The 20,116-nt window shown below is 45.6% G+C and overlaps 1 protein-coding gene across 1 annotated transcript in view; it reads left to right on the top strand.

The window, feature by feature from the left end:
* Positions 1 to 20,116, top strand: part of COL19A1 (collagen type XIX alpha 1 chain) — a 372,962-nt gene that overhangs the window by 64,910 nt on the left and 287,936 nt on the right. The window contains exon 10 of the mRNA XM_050951630.1: positions 4,067 to 4,120. Within this exon, the coding sequence (XP_050807587.1) occupies positions 4,067 to 4,120 (54 nt within the window). The remainder of the gene's footprint in view (positions 1 to 4,066; positions 4,121 to 20,116) is intronic.

The following is a 20,116-nucleotide window of genomic DNA, read 5'->3' as shown; positions in this document are numbered from 1 at the left end:
TTATTACTAGCCTTGTAGTTTCATACTTAACAAATGTGGTTTTTTTAGAATCCTGCCATTAAATCCAAGTCTCTTTAACCCTGAGCCAACAAATGATGGGTGTCTGGTGAAATCAGTCTGTTTTGTCTGAGTATTTTGGAAAGCTCAAAATTGCCTGATTAAAAATTGCTGCTGATAGTTTCTCTCTAAGTCATTGATTTTAATTTTGTTCTATTATTGCACTCATTTGTTGTTAATTTATTTGTTTATATTTATAAAGCACACATTCAGTATTCAGTGTATTGCTGGCATGCTCTGGGACAAGGAACATTGGTCTAGCAGATGGAGCATAGGGCTGGGAATCAGTGAACCTGTTTTTTCCTCATCTCTGCCACTGATTCTGTGCCTCAGTCACCCCATCTGTAATTTTGAGATAGTGATTCTTGCTCACCTTTTGTAAACTGCTTTGAGGCCTATGAATGAAAAGCAAAGCATTGTGATTGTTATAGAATAACAGCAGATAAAATAATAATGTACATAGAATCATGGAATATCAGGGTTGGCAGAGACCTCAGGAGGTCATCTAGTCCAACCCCCTGCTCAAAGGAGGACCACCGCCAGCTAAATCATCCCAGCCAGGGCTTTGTCAAGCTGGGCCTTAAAAACTTCTAAGGATAGAGATTCCACCACCTTCCAGTGCTTCACCACCCTTCTGGTGAAATAGTTTTTCCTAATATCCAACTGAGACCTCTCCCACTGCAATTTGAGACCATTGCTCCTTGTTCTGTCATCTGTCACTACTCAGAACAGCCTAGCTCCATCTTCCTTGGAACCCCTCTTCAGTAGTTGAAGGCTGCTATCAAATCCCCACCCATTCTTCTCTTCTGCAGACTACATAAGCCCAGTTCCCTCAGCCTCCACTTGTGCGCCAACCCCCCAATCATTTTTGTTGCCCTCCGCTGGACTATCTCCAGTTTGTCCACATCCTTTCTGTAGTGGGGTGCCCGAAGCTGGATGCAATACTCCAGATGTGGTCTCACCAGTAGATTCACCTTACCAAATAGAGGGGAATAATCACTTCCCTCAATCTGCTGGCAGTGCTCCTACTAATGCAACCCAATATGCAATTAGCCTTCTTGGCAATAAGGGAACACTGTTGACTTATATGCAGCTTCTCATCCACTTTAATCCCAGGTCCTTTTCTGCAGAACTACTGCTTAATTAGTCAGTCCCCAGCCTGTAGCAGTGCATGAGATTTTTCTATCCTAAATGTAGAACTCTGCACTTGCCCTTGTTGAACTTCATCAGATTTCTTTTGGCCCAATCCTCCAATTTGTCTAGGTCACTCTGGGCCCTATCCCTACCCTCCAGTGTAGCTACCTCTCCCCCCAGTTTAGTGTCATCCGTGAACTTGCTGAGTGTGCAATCCATCCCATCATCCAGATCATTAATGAAGATGTTAAACAAAACTGGCCTCAGGACTGACCCATCGGGCACTCTGCTAGGTACCGGCTGCCAACTAGACATTGAGATGTTGATCACTACCTGTTGACCCTGATGATCTAGCCAGCTTTCTATCCACCTTCCTGTCCATTCGTCCATTCATACCCCTACTGATTCTTTTTTCTGCTATTTAGTCTCTCCTGATATCTGTACGAAAGCTCAGTCATTCTTATATAGAGAGTATAACAAAGTATAATCTGTACGCTTTGCACTCTGATTATTAAAATCACAGTTATATGATACAGGAATAAACTCATAATCCAATTTGCTATGGAATATAGTTGTCTTAAGGTCTTTAGGAGGAAAATCTATCTACTGTTCTGAAACAGCTGTGTAAATTTACCATGGTTGACTAGTTAGTAAGTCACTCACACTTAGAGCTTTTTTTTTTACATAAGTAGTATATAGAACTATGAATTTATAGCATATAATATGTAAAAATATTCTGCTGAATATAAAATGGTTCTGGTCTCTCTTAGCTGAAAGTGGCACAGGAAGCAAAGTATGATGTGGGTGATTAGGCAAGGAAACAAGAGTCATTCCTGCTGTTCACCCTCTCATAATGCCAGTGGCTGTTTGTCATTCACATACTGAAGATTTTATTCTGCTGTTGGGATTGAACTAATTTAACATAACTTATTCAAGGCAATTTCAATATAAAAAAAATGAAAAAAACTAATCATTGCTTCAATTCACTGGATTTGAATTTTTGCATGGAATGTAGCTGAATACACATGTGTAACTCATTTTGCTTGATTTGCTGATCCCACTCACATGCCATTAAGTAAGAGTTGCCAGCTGGCTTGTGCAGGTGCAGTCATTTCTGTGGGTTTCTGTGAATGGATGCTGTGGCAAGAGAGGAAGAGACAAAGACAAGGGCAAGGGTTATAGGCAACCAAGTAGGTTCACATCAAAGTTCAGGTAGTAGTCACCTGCAGAAATCTCCTGCTTTTAGAAACTGATAACCAGAAGACATGACCTAAACTTTTTTTCTTTTCTTTACTTGGTGTCTAATTCTGTAACCTTTTTCTTCCACTGAGTAGCACTTATGTGAGTAATGCCATTGAAATCAGTGGGATTACTGTCATATGGGCTATTGACTGAAAAGGGGCTGTGGAATTGAGCTGTTGATTGCTAGGAAAAATGTTTCTCTTTTAGATAAGAGTAGAAAAACTTTTCATTTGTGATTATTAGAGTATCTAATATTGATTCAGTGTTTTTGTTATCTTCCCTCATTTTAATTTCAAAACTTTACAGATTGTCATACTAGAAATTACTAAGGAATTTTTAAGTGTGTGTTATTTTCTTCACTTTTTTTTTTTTAAAAAAAAGATCCAGATTCTCAGTTATTATAAATTGCCCTAGAAGCGTTGAAGTTAGTGAGGTATGCCCATGTAGACTAGCTGAGGATTAGTCCAATAAATCTTTTAGCAAATCCCCAACAAATTTTGTACTTGTTTTTAAGTATGGGGAGTAGATGAATTTAACCTTAAAGGACTTGTTAGCATGAGGTATGGATATTCCAGTTTAGTGAGAACTTCTTTTGCCCCCGACTATTAGCATCTTAAAAAAAGAAGACATACTAGCTACAGAAATGAGCTGCTAGCAGTAGAAATATTAGCTGCATGTAGCATATATGTAGACACTGGGCTAAATCCAGCAGTAAAAGGGAGTTTTGTTTTAGGACAGTAGGATTTTGGCCCCTATATTTTTGAAATCTTCTATAAAATGAGAAAACTGATGACTTACGAGGAGAAGCTGAGGAGACTGAGCTTGTTTAGTTTGCAGAAGAGAAGAGAGAGGGGGGATTTGATAGCAGCCTTCACCTGCCTGAAGGGGGGTTCCAAAGAGGAAGGAGCTTAGCTGGGTTACCTAGGGAGGTGGTGAAATCTCCATCCTGAGAGATTTTTAAGGCCTGGCTTGACAAAGCCCTAGCTGGAATGATTTAGTTGGTGTTGGTCCTTCTTTGAGTAGGGGGTTGGATTAGATGACCTCTTGAGGTCTCTTCCAACCCTAATCTTCTATGATTCTTTGATTAAAACACACTCTTCTTTTCTCTGATATATCCTAATGAGGAGTGAAGGTATTAGGTCTGATGTTTGTATATACATAACCCTGTTACAGAAATACAAATCTTGCCCTCATGGATCTGCAATGTAGAAAAATACAAATCTCACCTTTTTCATTATAATGCAAATTATGACAGAAGTGCCCACCCAGAGGTACAACTTTAATACCACAATGACCAGTGTTATTACAATGACTGAAATCAATGGGAGTGCTTGGGGTAGCAAAGTTAAGCATGTGTATAAAGTGTTTACTGGGCCTTAATTCTGAATTGCTTTTCTTTAAGTGAGGTTTTTAATATTATGCCATCAGGTTTTTTCCCCAAGTTTACATAGCTCATATTTTCACTAAACAATGCTCTCACAACGAGAGCACCATTTTGTGATATCTTGTAAAGTTTGATAGAAAACAGAACTATATATACATGGGAAATAAACAATGTGTTAATAACATGTTGCCTTGGTAGCAAGGCAAACTCAGAAAACTTAGATCTCTAAATATGCAATTTATCTTTTAGGGTGAAGTGGGTGTTAAAGGAGAAAATGGTGTTTCTGGTGTTCCTGGGGAAAAGGTAAGTATGACACTACACTCCATATTCTTCATAGAGATATTATATGATATGATTGTGGAATAACTATGATTCATTTATGTAGATAGGTCATGTAAGCTATTGAGGGTTATGATTTACTGAATAGGATTGTCCTACTAATATGCATGTATAATTTTTGTATGTGAAGTGAGAAATATTGACTATGTATCTGTGTTTCAAATGTGTTTACACCTGGGGAACACCCACTAGACAAAAGATTCAGTCTAGATGGCTGGCTGGGAAGGGCCCATTCAAGTTAATAAACCATTAGGGAGAACAATAGGCCTTATCGAGCTTTGAGACATGCATCTGAGGAAGTGGGTATTCACCCACAAAAGCTCATGCTCCAAAAACATCTGTTCGTCTGTAAGGTGCCACAGGATTCTTTGCTGCTTTTACAGATCCGGACTAACACGGCTACCCCTCTGATAATAGGCCTTATAAGAAGCTTATTTCACACCAAGGGGAAAGAGAGGGAGGCCTTCCTGAAGGATGCTATAAACAGCCTCTGAATTATGGCTGCTGTGACACTACAGGCACATGTGACCTGGTCATCTGGTGCTGGTCTCCGTCTTGGGATACCAGTGTTTTTCCACTGACTGGCGTGGGAATCGAGCTTTGAGACAAAGCATATACAAAAGCTATTTAAGGCAGGGGAGTGACATCATTGTGGTTCGTCACCAACTCCCCACCCAAGAAGATTCCTGGAAACGCATGAGGAACATAAAACTGAGCTGAGGGGAAGTGCTGGATCCAGGCTAAAGGGATTTTTAGCCTATGAATGAAACCCCCTCGGGATTCCAAGCTGTAAATTAGTGCAGTTTGCTCCTTAAGAATCTGCCAGCCTGTTTATCACTCAGGGTGAGAATTTGGTAATTTAGGGGTGGAGTGGTACAATATTATGAATGGAATTGACCCTCAGGTTTAAATGACTTAAATTAAATTACTAATTGAAAAGATTGTTTATGAAAGTTAATAGGACAGTTGGGATTAAGAACACACTAATACAGTTCAACAATACAAATACATCTCAGTGGTTTTATCTGTAATAAGATGAGTATGAAATGTAATGAGCATTTCATGCTGGTAGTATTAGGCAGAGAACAGCGAGTAACTTCTCTAAGAATCTGACAATTCAATTTCAGTATCACCTAAACTTCCCCATACAACTTATTGTAATTTATATTTTATAATTTTTTTTACCATTTTAAAAGTAAACTTTACCCATTTGTTGAAACCCAGCAGTCTGAAATTATAAAATGAGAAGCTCTTTGCATCAGAAATAAATTGTGAAATATATTTTAAAATTAAGTTTATTTACAGTTTGAATTTTGGAGCCTACTACTGATAGCTACATTTTAAAATAGAACAATATAATAGGGGACTGGATGGCTCTGAGGGTTGGTTTTGGAATAAAGAGCTTCCACCATCAGGTTATCAATTTAATTCCAATGGAATCTGGAAGTGACTGAGGGCTGGTCTACACTGCAGGGGAAAATCGATCTCAGATACGCAACTTCAGCTACGTGAATAACGTAGCTGCAGTCGAAGTATCTAAGATCGAATTACTCACCGTCCTCACGGCGCGGGATCGATGTCCGCGGCTCCCCATGTCGACTCCGCAACTCCGTTCAGGTTGGTGGAGTTCCGGAATCGATATAAGCACGTTCGGGGATCGATATATCGCGTCTAGATGAGACACTATATATCGATCCCCGAGCAATCGATTGCTACCCGCCAATACGGCGGGTAGTGAAGACGTAGCCTGATTGTTGCTACCAGAATAGTGGTGCAGCAGGCCACTATAGTTAAGGTTGCATTACCACTGCTTTTTAAAGATTGACCTTTACACAAAGTCCTCTAAACTCAACATGCTTAGTCAGATTTTTCTGAAATTTGGTGTGCCACAGGAGTGAGTCATTTGAGCAAGATCTAGAGATCAGGCTATTCTTATGATGTCAGTCAAAATGGTTTGTTGGTCAGTTTTTTATCGAAGGTAGTGCGTGGCACCCATTAAGTCTTTGGGGGTTCCAATTGTGAATGGTATTTAAGAAGGTATTTGCTTCTTTTGCCTGCAGAGATGTACAGTCTGGGAGGATTTCCATGTGCGTGCACCAATAAAGAAAATGATTGTCAGAGGCTTTCTATGCAACCACTTCCCATCTGTAAATTGCTAAAAATATGCATAGTAGAAAGTCAGCAATGACACAAAATAAAAATGGAAATATCGTACGTACTTGGCTCTTTCTCTGACTTCACATTTGTCTTTTAGAAGTGTAGCTTTTTCCAAAATATTTTGTCTATGTAAATTTTTACAATTTAGATTCTTCAGGGGTGGCGGGAATTGTAAAAGTCATCTTGCATTAGGATAAGCTCTGTTTAATTCCCATAATAAAACACTTACTTCCTGTGGTTTCCATGATAAAAACAGGTATAAACTCAATTTTTCCAAGTAATTTGCCTAAATTATCAGAAGAAGCTGTTCCTTCCCTGACATGAATGTTGTAACTGCATTCAGTAATCTTTCTTTGGTATCCAGAGTTAATGTTAATTGTTTGGGTCCTTGCTCAGTTTACTGCAGCTTTATTGTCTCCCCAAAACTGTGGTCTGTTTGAAATATCAGAACTTTCCAGTTTTCCTGAGCATTGTAGTCCTTTTTCATTTCAGAACAAGTTAGAGCTGAATTGTCAGAATATTAAATTAAAAGTGAACTAAATTTTAAATCTGAAACTGCTAGGTTAAAGCATGTCAAGAACTGTTTTAAAAAAAATTAACCACCAACCTATGCAGGGTGTAAATTGTCTGAATAATGAGGTACTGTGATGCTTTGGGGGGTTCATCCAAACAATTAAGGGGTTATATCACCACCTGCCCTGTAGCCTTAGGTGCTTCTGTGCTGTGCAGCTTAGATCCCTGCCCCCAGCAGTCTGCTTACAGCACAATGACTTCACCCTGGCTTCTATTAGCCTGGCTATTCTTTGTGCAGTGACACCAGTAGCCTTCCAATTTCCAGTCTCCCCAAAACCATCTCTTCCGCAGTGCTTAGTCCTTCACAAAACCTTTTTTTCAAGTTTGCTGTTTCTTTAAATAGACAGTACCTAGCACCAGCCTGTTGGTTTGGCGGAGGATTTTACTCTTCAGTTTGAAACACTGCACTGAGATGGTTATGTAATAAACCAAGATTAAGTTTATTAACAAAGAACTTGCATTCAGCTGATACCAAGTAGAAGGAATTGGGATAGAAATGGTTACAAACAAACAAAAATAAAAAAAAATGTTTCTATGACTAAAACCTAACTTAAGAAACTTTTGTTTGGAGTAGTTTTCTCATCACAGTTGTTCTTCCAGCATGGTTGCCCAGTCCTTAGCCAGGATACAACACAGAGCCTAAAGTACTTGGTTTCATTGCCTCCTCAGGTGAAATATGCCAAAATGGCTTTCTCTCTCTGCTTCTATCCTCACAGTTTCTTTTGTCAAGGCAGGAAGCCCTCCTAGGGACTCAGTTTGCTGTGTCCACCTGAGAGTTGAGTCGATGTTAATTTTTGCAGTTTCCTCCTTGTCACTATGATAGTTAAGTGGTTATCTTCCCCACAAACTAGTCTGATGGCTTTGTTTGCCTTTTATGCAAATGTACTTCTATCTTCTTTCTTTGCTTAGTATACATTGGAGACACATTCAAGCAGGCAGAACCATGTTCCTTTGTCTAGGGCAGGGTGCCTTATGCCCTACCTTCCAAACACATTTTAAGAACATATTTCTAGCACATAGTTATAATTTTACATACACCATGCAATAATATTAATGACTAGCATGTCATTCTATCATACCTTCCGTGACATCTTTTAGATACAGTTTGACAACGGGAGTTGGGATACATTGAGCTGGTCAGGCCAGCTGAGACTCACTGCTAGATACGAGGGAGCCCCTCGTCCTTTGGCACAGGCATGCTCTTTGGGTTAAAGATAAATTGAGCAGATTAGTAAAAATAATTGCAAAAAACTTTTATTGCATAAAAACAATTATTGACAGTGTATATTTACATTTCATGTGATGTTTGCTAATCCCTTATTTCACTGTAGCAAACCTAAAGCGCCCAACAACCATCCAGGGCCGGCTCCAGGGGTTTTGCCGCCCCAAGCAGCCAAAAAAAAAAAAAGCCGCGATCGCGATCTGTGGCAATTCAGCGGGAGGTCCTTCGCTCCCAGAGAGAGTGAGGGACCCTCCACCGAATTGCCGCCAAATACCTGAAAGTGCTGCCTCGCTCCCAGTTGCCGCCCGAAGCACCTGCTTGATAAGCTGGTGCCTGGAGCCGGCCCTGCAACCATCTGATGGTCAGTAATTAGTAGCAAATTATTTGAGGTCAGTATAACAGGTGAAATGGATGCTACTTAGACAGTTCGGTTTTGTTTTTTCCTACCCTCCTTTCCTACCCTCCTTCCTATGAAGAATTTGATAGTAATCGCTTCTTTTGTTCGTGGTATTTTCATTCCTGATAATGTATATATGCTCCATAAACTACATTTTGAAAATACTGAATTGCTGATTGTTGTAAATTTGCAATATCTGACTTTCAGATGGTTGTAAATGAACTAACTTAATTTTTATGCTAATGGATATAGGCTACATTATGGACTGACAACCTATTAGATATTTCAATGATTTTTCAAAAAGGAAGGTTTTGAGTGATATAAGCTCTCTAAAAGCAGCAAAATATGCACTATCGCAGCACATTTGGTTCTGCAAGATGGATTTACTCTTGCAGTGTATTAGTAATGTAAATAGTTTAGCAAGATTAAAAGAAGCCCATGCTTATATGAATAAAAACATTCATCATTTTGCTGTCTAAACTTATATCTGAGGGCAGATGGGAAGAAAAAGGAGCATTGCATACTCTTTATAATCTCCATTCACAGCTCAAGTACCATCCTGAGCCCAGAAGACACTACTACTCCCTTGAGACTGTGCAGATCTCATTGTTAGGATTGTTCCTCTTTTATCTATGTATGATGACTTTACAGAGCCTACAATAAGGTTACAAGAGTGGTGGAATGGTATTGGGCTCAGAAGGCCCTGCCCCTCAACAGTTGCCTGGCATTCTCCCTATGGAGGACCTGCTTAAAAGGGACCTCTGGTAGTCAGGCTGTGTGGGTGAGTAAAGGAGAGATTGGTTGTAAGAAAACAGTCAGTTAGTAGCTGCTGAAGCAGAAGTATCCACAGGGAGAGAACTAGGACTGTGAGTAAGACTTGCCTGGGATACCAGAGGCCTGACCCTGCCCACTTTCTCCCCACCTTAATGTCCAGGGAGAGCAACTGTACTCTGAGAGTGAACTGCGAAGCTTCTCTCTCTAAACCCTGCCTCCCCCTCAAACTGTGGCTCTGAATTACTGAAGACTGTAGTAAGGCTTTTGATAGTGTCATGCATGACCTTCTCATAAACAAACCAGGCAAATACAACCTAGATGGACCTACTATAAGGTAGGTGCATAACGGGTTGGAAAATGGGTCCCAAAGAGTAGTTATCAGTGGTTCACAGTCAAGCTGGAAGGGCATATCAAGTGGAGTCCCGCAGGGATCAGTTCTGGGCAGAGCCAGTGCAACCATTTAGGCGGACTAGGCGGTTGCCTAGGGCGCCGAGATTTGAGGGTGCCAAAAAGCGCCCCCAAAATTTTTTAAAATGGTTGAGCAGCCACTGCTGCTGGGACAGAGAATGAGTCTGAGCTGCCGGCAGCAGCCGGCAGTCCAGGGAGTCCCCTGGGTCAGGGCGCCGCCATGGCAGCCGGCAGCCCAGAGGCCCCCTGGGTCAGGGCACTGCCACAGCAGCCGGCAACCCAGGGGGTCCCCTGGCCCGGGGTAACCCCGGGCTGCTGGCTGCCGTGGAGGCGCACTGACCCTGGGTCAGGGCGCCGCCGCGGCAGCCGGCAGTCCAGGGTGTCCCCTGGGTCAGGGCGCCGCCACGGCAGCCGGCAGTCCAGGGTGTCCCCTGGGTCAGGGCGCCGCCGCGGCAGCCGTCAGTCCAGGGTGTCCCCTGGGTCAGGGTGCCGCCGCGGCTGCCGGCAGCCCAGAGGCCCCCTGGGTCAGGGCACTGCCACGGCAGCCGGCAACCCAGGGGGTCCCCTGGCCCAGGGAAACCCCGGGCTGCCGGCTGCCGTGGAGGCGCACTGACCCTGTGTCAGTGCGCTGCCGCAGCAACCGGCAGTCCAGGGTGTCCCCTGGGTCAGGGCGCTGCCGCGGCAGCCGGCAGTCCAGGATGTCCCCTGGGTCAGGGCGCCGCCACGGCAGCCGGCAGTCCAGGGTGTCCCCTGGGTCAGGGCGCCACCGCGGCAGCCGGCAGTCCAGGGTGTCCCCTGGGTCAGGGCGCCGCCACGGCAAGCGGCAGTCCAGGGTGTCCCCTGGGTCAGGGCGCCGCCGCGGCAGCCGGCAGTCCAGGGTGTCCCCTGGGTCAGGGCGCGGCAGCCGGCAGTCCAGGGTGTCCCCTGGGTCAGGGCGCCGCCGCGGCAGCCGGCAGTCCAGGGTGTCCCCTGGGTCAGGGCGCCGCCGCGGCTGCCGGCAGTCCAGGGTGTCCCCTGGGTCAGGGCGCCGCCGCGGCTGCCGGCAGTCCAGGGTGTCCCCTGGGTCAGGGCGCCGCCGCGGCTGCCGGCAGTCCAGGATGTCCCCTGGGTCAGGGCGCCGCCGCGGCTGCCGGCAGCCCAGAGGCCCCCTGGGTCAGGGCGCCGCCGCGGCTGCCGGCAGCCCAGAGGCCCCCTGGGTCAGGGCACCGCCACGGCAGCCGGCAGCCCAGAGACCCCCTGGGTCAGGGCACTGCCACGGCAGCCGGCAACCCAAGGGGTCCCCTGGCCCAGGGAAACCCCAGGCTGCCGGCTGCCGTGGAGGCACCCTGACCCTGGGTCAGGGCGCCGCCGCAGCCACCGGCAGTCCAGGGTGTCCCTTGGGTCAGGGCGCCGCCGTGGCAGCCGGCAGTCCAGGGTGTCCCCTGGGTCAGGGCGCCGCCGCGGCAGCCGGCAGTCCAGGGTGTCCCCTGGGTCAGGGCGCCGCCGCGGCAGCCGGCAGTCCAGGGTGTCCCCTGGGTCAGGGCGCCGCCGCGGCAGCCGGCAGTCCAGGGTGTCGCCTGGGTCAGGGCGCCGCCGCGGCAGCCGGCAGTCCAGGGTGTCGCCTGGGTCAGGGCGCCGCCGCGGCAGCCGGCAGTCCAGGGTGTCGCCTGGGTCAGGGCGCAGCCGCGGCAGCCGGCAGTCCAGGGTGTCGCCTGGGTCAGGGTGCAGCTGCGGCAGCCAGCAGCCCAGGGTGTCCGGAGGGGGTGGCAGGCAGCTCCCATGGAGCTGCCGCAGTCGTGCCTGTGGGCGGTCGGCTGCTCGCGTGGCTCCAGTGGACCTCCTGCAGGCACCACTGCGGCAGCTCCACCGGAGCTGTGGGACCAGTGCGCGGAGCTGCGAAATTGCTGTCCGCCTAGGGTGCTCAAAACCCTAGCGCCGGTCCTGGTTCTGGGTCTGGTTCTGTTCCGTATCTTCATCATTGATTTAGATAATGGCATAGAGAGTACACTTATAAAGTTTATGGACAATACCAAGCTCAGAGGGATTGCAAGTGCTTTGGAGGATAGGCTTAAAATTCAAAATGATCAAGACAAAGTGGAGAAATGGTCTGAAGTAACTAGGACAAATCTTAAGTACTCCACTTAGGAAGGAACAATCAGTTGCACACATACAAAATGGGAAATGACTGCCTAGGAAGGAGTACTGCAAAAAGGGACCTGGGAATCAGTGGATCAGCAGCTAAATATGAGTCTACAGTGTAACATCCTTGCAAACAAAAAAAGCAAACATTCTGGGATGTATTAACAGGAGTGTTGTAAGCAAGACACGAGAAGTAATGATTCTGCTTTTCTCCAGGCTGACTAGGCTTCAGCTGGAGCATTGTGTCCAGTTCTGGATGCGACATTTCGAGAAAGATATGGACAAATTGGAGAAAGTCCAGGGAGGAGCAAGAACAATGATTAAAGGTCTAGAAAACATGACCCATGAGGGAAGATTGGGGGACGGGGGGTTGTTTAGTCTGGAGAAGAGAAGCCTGAGGAGGGACATAAGTTTTCAAGTACATAAAACAGTGGTTCTCAAACTTTTGCACTGGTGACCTCTTTCACATAGCAAGCCTCTGACTGCGATCTCCCCTGCCCCTTATAAATTAAGGCTGTGGAATCTCAGTCATTATGGAATTTTGAAAACAGGTTAGACAAACATCTGTCACGGATGGTCTAGATCAGGGGTGGGCAAACTTTTTTTGGCCTGAGGGCCGCATCCAGTTTCAGAAATTGTATGCAGGGCTGGTTTCGGGAGGGGGTCGTGGCCTGACCCCCATCCTCTATCCGCCCCCAGAACCCCTACAACTGACTGCCCCCATTGTCCCATTCAACCACGCCTTCTCCCTGTCCCTTGACTGCCTCCAGACCCCCCCGCCCCTGACTGCCCTCCACCGCCCCATCCAACCCCTCTTCTCATTCCCGATTGCCCCCCTGGAACCTCTGCCCCCATTCAACCCCCCTGTTCCCCACCCTCTGACTGCCCCGACCCCTGTCCACACCTCTGCCCCCTGACCACCACCCCAAACTCCCCTGCCCTCTATCCAACCCCCACCCCACCCCCGCTCCCTGCCCCCTTACTGCGCTGCCTGGAGCACTGGTGGCACTACAGCTGCACCGCCCAGATGGAGCCAGCCAGGCCACTGCACAGCACAGAGCAACAGATCAGGCCAGGCTCTGCAGCTGCGCTGCCCCAGGAGCTTGCAGCCCCGCTGCCCAGAGCATGGCGGTGGAGCGAGCTGAGGCTCCAGAGGAGGGTGAACAGCAGCAAGGAGCTTGGGGGCTAGCCTCCTGGGGCAGGAGCTCAGGGGCCAGGCAGGAGGGTCCCGCAGGCTGGATGTGGCCCACGGGCCGTAGTTTGCCCACTTCTGGTCTAGATAATACTTAGTCCTGCCTTGAATGCAGGGGACTGAACTAGATGACCTCTCAAGGTTCCTTCCAGTCCTACAATTCTGATTCTTTTGTTTATGGTATTGAATTCTCTCTGAGCTATGGAAATGGGAATTTCTGTCTGTGCAATCTTTGGTTCTCTCAAGTTCAAGGACACTATCATGCCTCTTCAGTCTTTGTAGGGACTGATGGTTTTATTCACATTAAATTCTGTCACACTTATAGATGTGTCAAGGTTCCATTTATATTTTATTAAGAGTTAATAAATGATTAGTAGATGGTTTAATAGTTAATATTTATAGATTCCAACAGCTCAATAGGTTGCTTATAACCATCTATAATATTTACTGTTTGTCTGTAACTTTCTTATAAACATCTATGAATTCTTTATTAACCATTTGGAAAACGTGTAAATGGAACCTTAGTATCAAATGTGACTATGACAGTGTTTTACAGGCCTTATTAGTCTCCCGCTTGAGGCAAAGGTGCCCTGACACCCCTCTGCTCAAGGAAAATCCACTCAAACAGTGCTACTGACAAGCCTTAGTCATCCAAGGTAGGTCTATACTGGAATGAAACATGCACAGCTGGCTCAGGTCAGGTGGCTTGGGCTTCGGCTGTGTGGGTATAAAATTACAGTATAGACATTTGGCTGTGGCTGGAGACCAGGTTGAGATCCCAAGAAAGGGGAGGGTCTCAGGGTGTTACCCGCACAAAATTCTCTTTTACTCGTACCCACCTTTACCAAGTTCCTAGGGCTCAGGACATACTCTTTGCAGGTTTGCAGGACCTTTTACCAGTGAAAGAGCCTTACATACTAATATTCTTATCCTCTATTTATTAACAATTACCAAGCAGAATACATATGCTAAGCATACAATGCTATGCTCACCAATCCTGATCAGGCAGGCAGACTCTCTCTGTTGGCCAGGTAAGGTCAGTCTTGTCTGGATTCTGGTTGCTGCACGTTATGGTTATGCAGGGGATTCTTTGCAGCTTTGATCTTAGGCTGTTTCTTAGAAGTGAGTTCTTCTTCCAGGTCTTTCCTTTTTTCTTATTCTTCTGTTCCTTCAGATGGTCTCCTACTTGGACCCCGATTTATATAGTGAAACTTGAATCCTGCTTAGCCATACCTTAACCAATCATTTTTCTAAAATTTTACTAACCAATCCTAGCATGCTGTAACAAAATTCTCTAACCAATCATACCTCACCACCTTAATTAATTTGCACCTAGCAAAACTAATTCTGTAACAGACAGAAAAAATCAAAGACCCAGACAGAGATCATACAGACAAACAATAGAGAAGTGGGGACCATAAAGACAGAACAATAAAGAAATGGGGATTTCAGAACCAGAACTATTGATAAGTGATTTCTTGCCAGACAGAATGCCATCAAACAAAGTTCTTTAATCATCTTAAGATCTGTTTCTGTATCTGGTGATGGTGGGTGTTATTAGGACAGGATTGCCTTCTTAATAGCCCGATATTACAGTAGCTCCTCACTTAAAGTTGTCCTGGTTAATGTTGTTTTGTTGTTACGTTGCTGATCAATTAGGGAACATGCTTATTTAAAATTGCTCTCTTATAATGTTGTTTGGCAGCCACCTGCTTTTTTCCACTACTAGCAGGAAGAGCAGCCCGCTGGAGCTAGCTGGTGAAGGCTTGGAACCAGGGTGGACTGGCAGCCCCCCTATCAGTTCCCCGTTCCCCTAAATTCCCTGTGCGGCAGCTGCCCAGCAGGCTAGCAATTGCCGGTAGTTCAGCTGTCCCTCCTCCAACTGCCATGTCCTGCTCCTGCCCTTTGCCTGGGAGCTGCTCCCGGAAGCCTCCTGCTTGCTGTGCAGGGGAAAGAGAGAGGGGGCTAATGTCAGGGTCTCCCACTTCTCCTCCTCCTCCTGCTCCTGCACCTCACTTACCTCATCTCCATGGTGGAAGGGATGACCAGACACGACTCAGGATGGAGGGAGCTTCCTGGGAACAGCTGCTGTCTCAACTTGCTGATCTACTTAAAAGGCAGTTTACTTAGAGTGAGGTCAGCGTACTTAAAGGGGAAATATGCATCTCTCTCTCTCTCACACAGGGTGTGTGTGTCTGTCTGCCATGTTGTCTCCCCTCCCTCCATTCATGCTGCCTTGTAGAGTGTGAATAGTGAAGGAGTCAGCATGAATCCTTGAGGTTAAATATCATTGAGGGTGAATATTTTGCTGATCTGCCCATTCAAAAAGATGGGGCTTTATGGCCAGGACTGACATAGTGCTATAGCATTTGATGACCCCTGATAGCTCATATCATGATATCATATCATAAGTGGCGAATAAATTTATCAATGGTGTTCCAGTTTTTAGATTCCACTAGAAGCCAGCCTTGATGTAACTAGTCATGGCAAGAACATGGTTTCAGCAACTTCCTCCTGGTCTAAAACCAGCCTTTTCATTTGGCAGGATGGCCTCTAAAATAGGGATGAGATGAGCTGGCAAAACCCTCTCTGTTACCTTATGAGTTGCAGAGAGGAGTAATATTGGGGGACAGTTGCTGGCGTCATATGGTAGTATCCCATGTTTGAGAAGGGAAATGACTATCATCTCATACCAGCTTTTTGGGATCTTCCCTGTTGAATGTACAGCAGTGACAACTATGCTTGTCCCTTTGGCCCCAAATTCTTAAGGAATTTGACATGAATGTGGTGCTTCTGTTGCACATTATTGATTAACACAATGAATGTCGTCAGAAGGTTACTGGATGTTGATTTTTTACTGTCTCAGTATAATTAGCAATGTGAAATTTAAGAGTCCATGTCTAGCGTCAAAGAGCCATAAGGATAGCTATACTCGTGTACAAACTTAATGTGGAAAGTTTTTGTCATATGCTAAGTGTGACTATCTTTCAAGAGTTCTTAAGGAGAATTACACTGTTGCTGTACAAGAAACTCAAGATTGCAGACTATGGCGAGCTGTAAGATATAAAATACATGTCACCTTGAACATTGCGAAGTGTGGCCTTGCCGTATGCAATGGGCATAGTCTTAAAGATGTCTCAGTCCTTGAAGAATCGAAGGCCGTGGAAATTTCTATTACTGCAATAAGAATCTGACAACTGACCCTAACGAACATCTACAAACCTCCAAATATTGAATGGGTGAAGCCCACATTACCTTCTTTTCTTCACCCAGGTGTGTACTTGAGTGACTTTAATAGCCACCACTCTCGATGAGACTGTAGCAGAAATGATGCAGCTGGTGAGCAATTTACAGTCTCTGCCTGATTTGTAAATGTTCATTTCTCCCAGTATGGTAAGGGCTCAGTTAGATGCAAAACAAATTCAGTTTCTCTGCAAGAAGTCTTCAGAGAATGTCTTAGATTATGGTCCTGAAGGGTTGCTATGCTACTTTTACCAGTGCAGTGATTTGGATGGATTAGCTTCTGTAGACTATTCATTTTACCACTAAATGAAGGCACATGATCAAGACCAAGTAGCTGTTTAATGTCATGCACTCATCTGCTATCACAGCTGGGTTGCTCTGAGTCTCCTGTATATCTGAGATATTTCTATTTCTACTAATGTATGTTCAGTGATGCCTGCACGTAATTTGACTGAAGAGCTCTTCTCATGTTGAATCCATTGAAGACATGGATTTACCTGAAAAGAGCGAAGTCCATAAAAACTCTGATACTTTGAGTTTGTATGTTGTGTGAAAAATCTTGATAGGCAGACTCATTCTTGACCACTGCATTTTCCAAGACTTATTTGGTTGTTTCAGGGAGCATTGTATATTTTTAACTGCAAGTTGTGTTTTGAATAGCCTTTGATCACAAAAGTGATTCCATAGAGCTATCTGCTACTTGGACTTATTTTTGCCATATTGGGTGTTTTTTTGTAGTTCAGATTTTGTGTATAGCTGAACAACTTATGATTTTTCAGTTCCCAGTCTCTTAAGCTTCAGACACCTGCAACAGTGCAGCGTCTTTTCTTGACAAAGAGCCTCGTGTAGCTGGATTACTTCTGTGGGCACTGGCTAAGGGAGTTCTGTAGTCAGAAGTGATGTTGCTGGAAAGAATGGTGCTGGTGATTGCTTTTCTGCTAGCTAGTTTTTGTACACAGGGGCTTCCATTTTCTTTGTTGTGGGCATCCTTTATCTTCTTTTACTTCAACTGCAGGCCTGTGTATCTGACCCAGCATCTAGAACATGCTTCATGCACTTAAGGAAGCTCATTGCTGAGGCTTCTCTGCTCCTCTTATCTCCCTAAAAATCAAAGAAGTAGAAAAATGACAGTAAGGGAAAAATGCAAGTTGAACACAGAAGTCTAATACCAATACTTATTGGTACTGCTCAGCAGCTCTGTGGTAGACGCTTTTGGACTGTGCTGATGTACCTCCTGTAAGGATGTGATTTAAACAAAACAACTACTGCTCATTGGTAGACTTTTTAATCTAAGGTATGCTAGCTGGTCCTGTCTGGAGTCCTTTCTGCTAGGGTATGCTCCAGGATCTTGATCTGAGGTCTGGGGTCTCTGTTTAAGGTCTTGTAGCTGGAATGTGCTCTTTAGGGTTGTCACCTCTGAGATGCAGAAAAACTAGCTACTGCTAGTGTAACCAGCACACCTTCTGCGTGTGGTGTTCTATCCCCTCTAGTAGCACTGAGATCACTTAGAGAGAGAGATTAATGAGTCTGCTCTGCAGCCTTGGGTAACAGCCGTATGGCTTTTAGCTCATACATTTAGCTCCAGAGGTCCTAGGTTGGATCCTGCCCGCTGATGACTGGGGTCTGTCAGTGTTACACCAGCGTCCCTCCCCAACAAAAATGCTTTTAGTGCTGCTGTAGCTAATTCTCACTAGAGTGTTCTAGAAAATGATTTTACACACACTGTCATACACACTGTACTTTTATGTTCTATCATTTTTCTTACCTTATCCTAACACAGGGCCGCAGTCGTAGTACAGGAGTGTAAATTGTAGAGCACTCTAACATGTCCCTAGTCTGGCATGTCAAATCTTTTAGCTGGCCAGTAAGTACAAAAACAAGTTTGTCCTGTTAAAAACTGGACAGTGTTAACCCTAGTTGGATTCCTCCTTCTCTAAATTTGTGGCTGGGCTATTGCTGAGGCTGCAGCTGATCTTCTGCTGGTTTGCAAGGGGCCATGCCTGGGCATCTACCTTTTTGATGCAGGCAGCAGCAGCAGTTGTTGTTTCTGGCTGGTTGCCAAGTTCTCTTCCTCAGGGGCAGTTCACACACTTCTCTCTGGGGAGTAGCCATTCACATCCACCCTCGAGGGCACCCTCCAAGCCCCTTGTGCAAGCAGATGTGGCAGTCTCGCCTGCTCCTTGCCTCTGTTTCCCTTTGTAGATTAGGACTAGCTTTATCTTCATGCCTCAGCCACAGCTTGAATTTGGCACCACTATACAGCGTTGCCAAATCTTATAATATTATTGAGAGTCCAACAGCTGGTATTTTTCTTAAAACTCCAGCTTCTGGAGTCATGTATAGATGAGAATGAGATGTGAATAGATGAGAATCTCAGCTTCATTATTACTATTTTTTAAAGTAAGTTTTTAGCCTTCACAACTACAGAGAAAAATCATGAAAATGTAACCTGAGTGGACCCTAAATGCTCATAAAGAGAAGTCAAAGGTATAACTTCTTTAAAATCTCATGGTTTTTAAGCCAGTCTCATGATTTTTGGGGACCAGACTCATGATTATATTTTTTAATGTTCGGGGTTAGCAATACTGGAAATATTTATACAGTGCTTACAACTACACCTCTACCCCGATATAATGCAGTCTGATATAATGTGAATATCGATATAACGCAGTAAAGCAGCGCTTTGGGGGAGGGGGCCGCTTTACCCCGTTATATCTGAATTTGTGCTACCGCAAGCAGTTCCTCTACGCCCGCCCGTTACTTGCTGCGGCCCTCCCTGGGCCCCCCCACTCCAGCTCACTTCCACTCTGCCTCCTCCCATGAGCGCCACAGCTGCACTTCTCCCTCCCTCCCAAGCTTGCTGCGCCAAACAGCTAATTGATGCGGCAAGTCTTGGAGGGAGGGGAGAGAAGCAGAGCTGTGGCGTGCTCATGGGAGGAGGTGGAGGCAGAGCGGAGGTGAGTTGCAGCAGGGAGTGGTTCCTCTCCTTACCCTGATAGAACGCGACCTCACCTATAACACGGTGAGATTGTTTGGCCCCCAAGGACTGCGTTATATCAGGGTAGAGGTGTATTTAATCCAGAACTCAAATTGTAGTGTTCATGGGTCTCTTATTAAGGCACAGAGAGCTTATATTTACCAACTAGATTATTTTGTATTTAAATGTTATGTAATGCAGTAATGAGAGCTGCCAACAAGCAGCAGCCTACACTAGTCTGTTCAGGGTACGTCCCAGCAGCATCCCCAGAATGGAGAATGTAGCTACCCTCTACATCCTTGCATAACAACCACCAGGGCCGGCAATACTGTTTTCGCTGCCCCAAGCAGCACGCCGAATTGCCGCTGTGGACGGCAGTCCGTGTGCCATTAGGGTGGCATGTGCATTTCCAAGGCAGCGGCAATTCAGTGGCAGCTTCTATGTTCAGCTGTCTGAAGCGGCGCAGCTTCTGTCTTCTGGCTGAAGACAGAAGCTGCCACTGAATTGCCGCCACCACGGAAATGCGCGTGCCACCCTAACGGCACACAACTGCCCCCACTGTCCGCAGCAGCAATTCGGCGCACTGCTTGGGGGCAAAAACGCGCAGACTGCTGCCCCTTGCAGATTGCCGTCCCAAGCACCTGCTTGGAATGCTGGTGCCTGGAGCCGGCCCTGACACCAACTACCATTCCGCACAGTGGCCATATATTATACCCACATTTTTTTAAAGCTTCTGTAATTGGTCAGGTCTACACTAAAGACCTATATCAGTGTAACTGTCACTCATAGGTGTGAAAAATCCTCACCCCTGAGCAATGTAGTTAGAGAACTGGGCCAAAAGAAACCTGATCAGGTTCAATAAGGACGAGTGTAGAGTCCTGCACTTAGTACGGAAGAAT

This window comes from Gopherus flavomarginatus, chromosome 4 (assembly GCF_025201925.1).
Source record: "Gopherus flavomarginatus isolate rGopFla2 chromosome 4, rGopFla2.mat.asm, whole genome shotgun sequence".
NCBI classification, from domain to species: Eukaryota; Metazoa; Chordata; order Testudines; family Testudinidae; genus Gopherus; species Gopherus flavomarginatus.
Note: the sequence above shows the minus strand (reverse complement) of the source record. Positions and strands in the feature narration are given on the sequence as shown.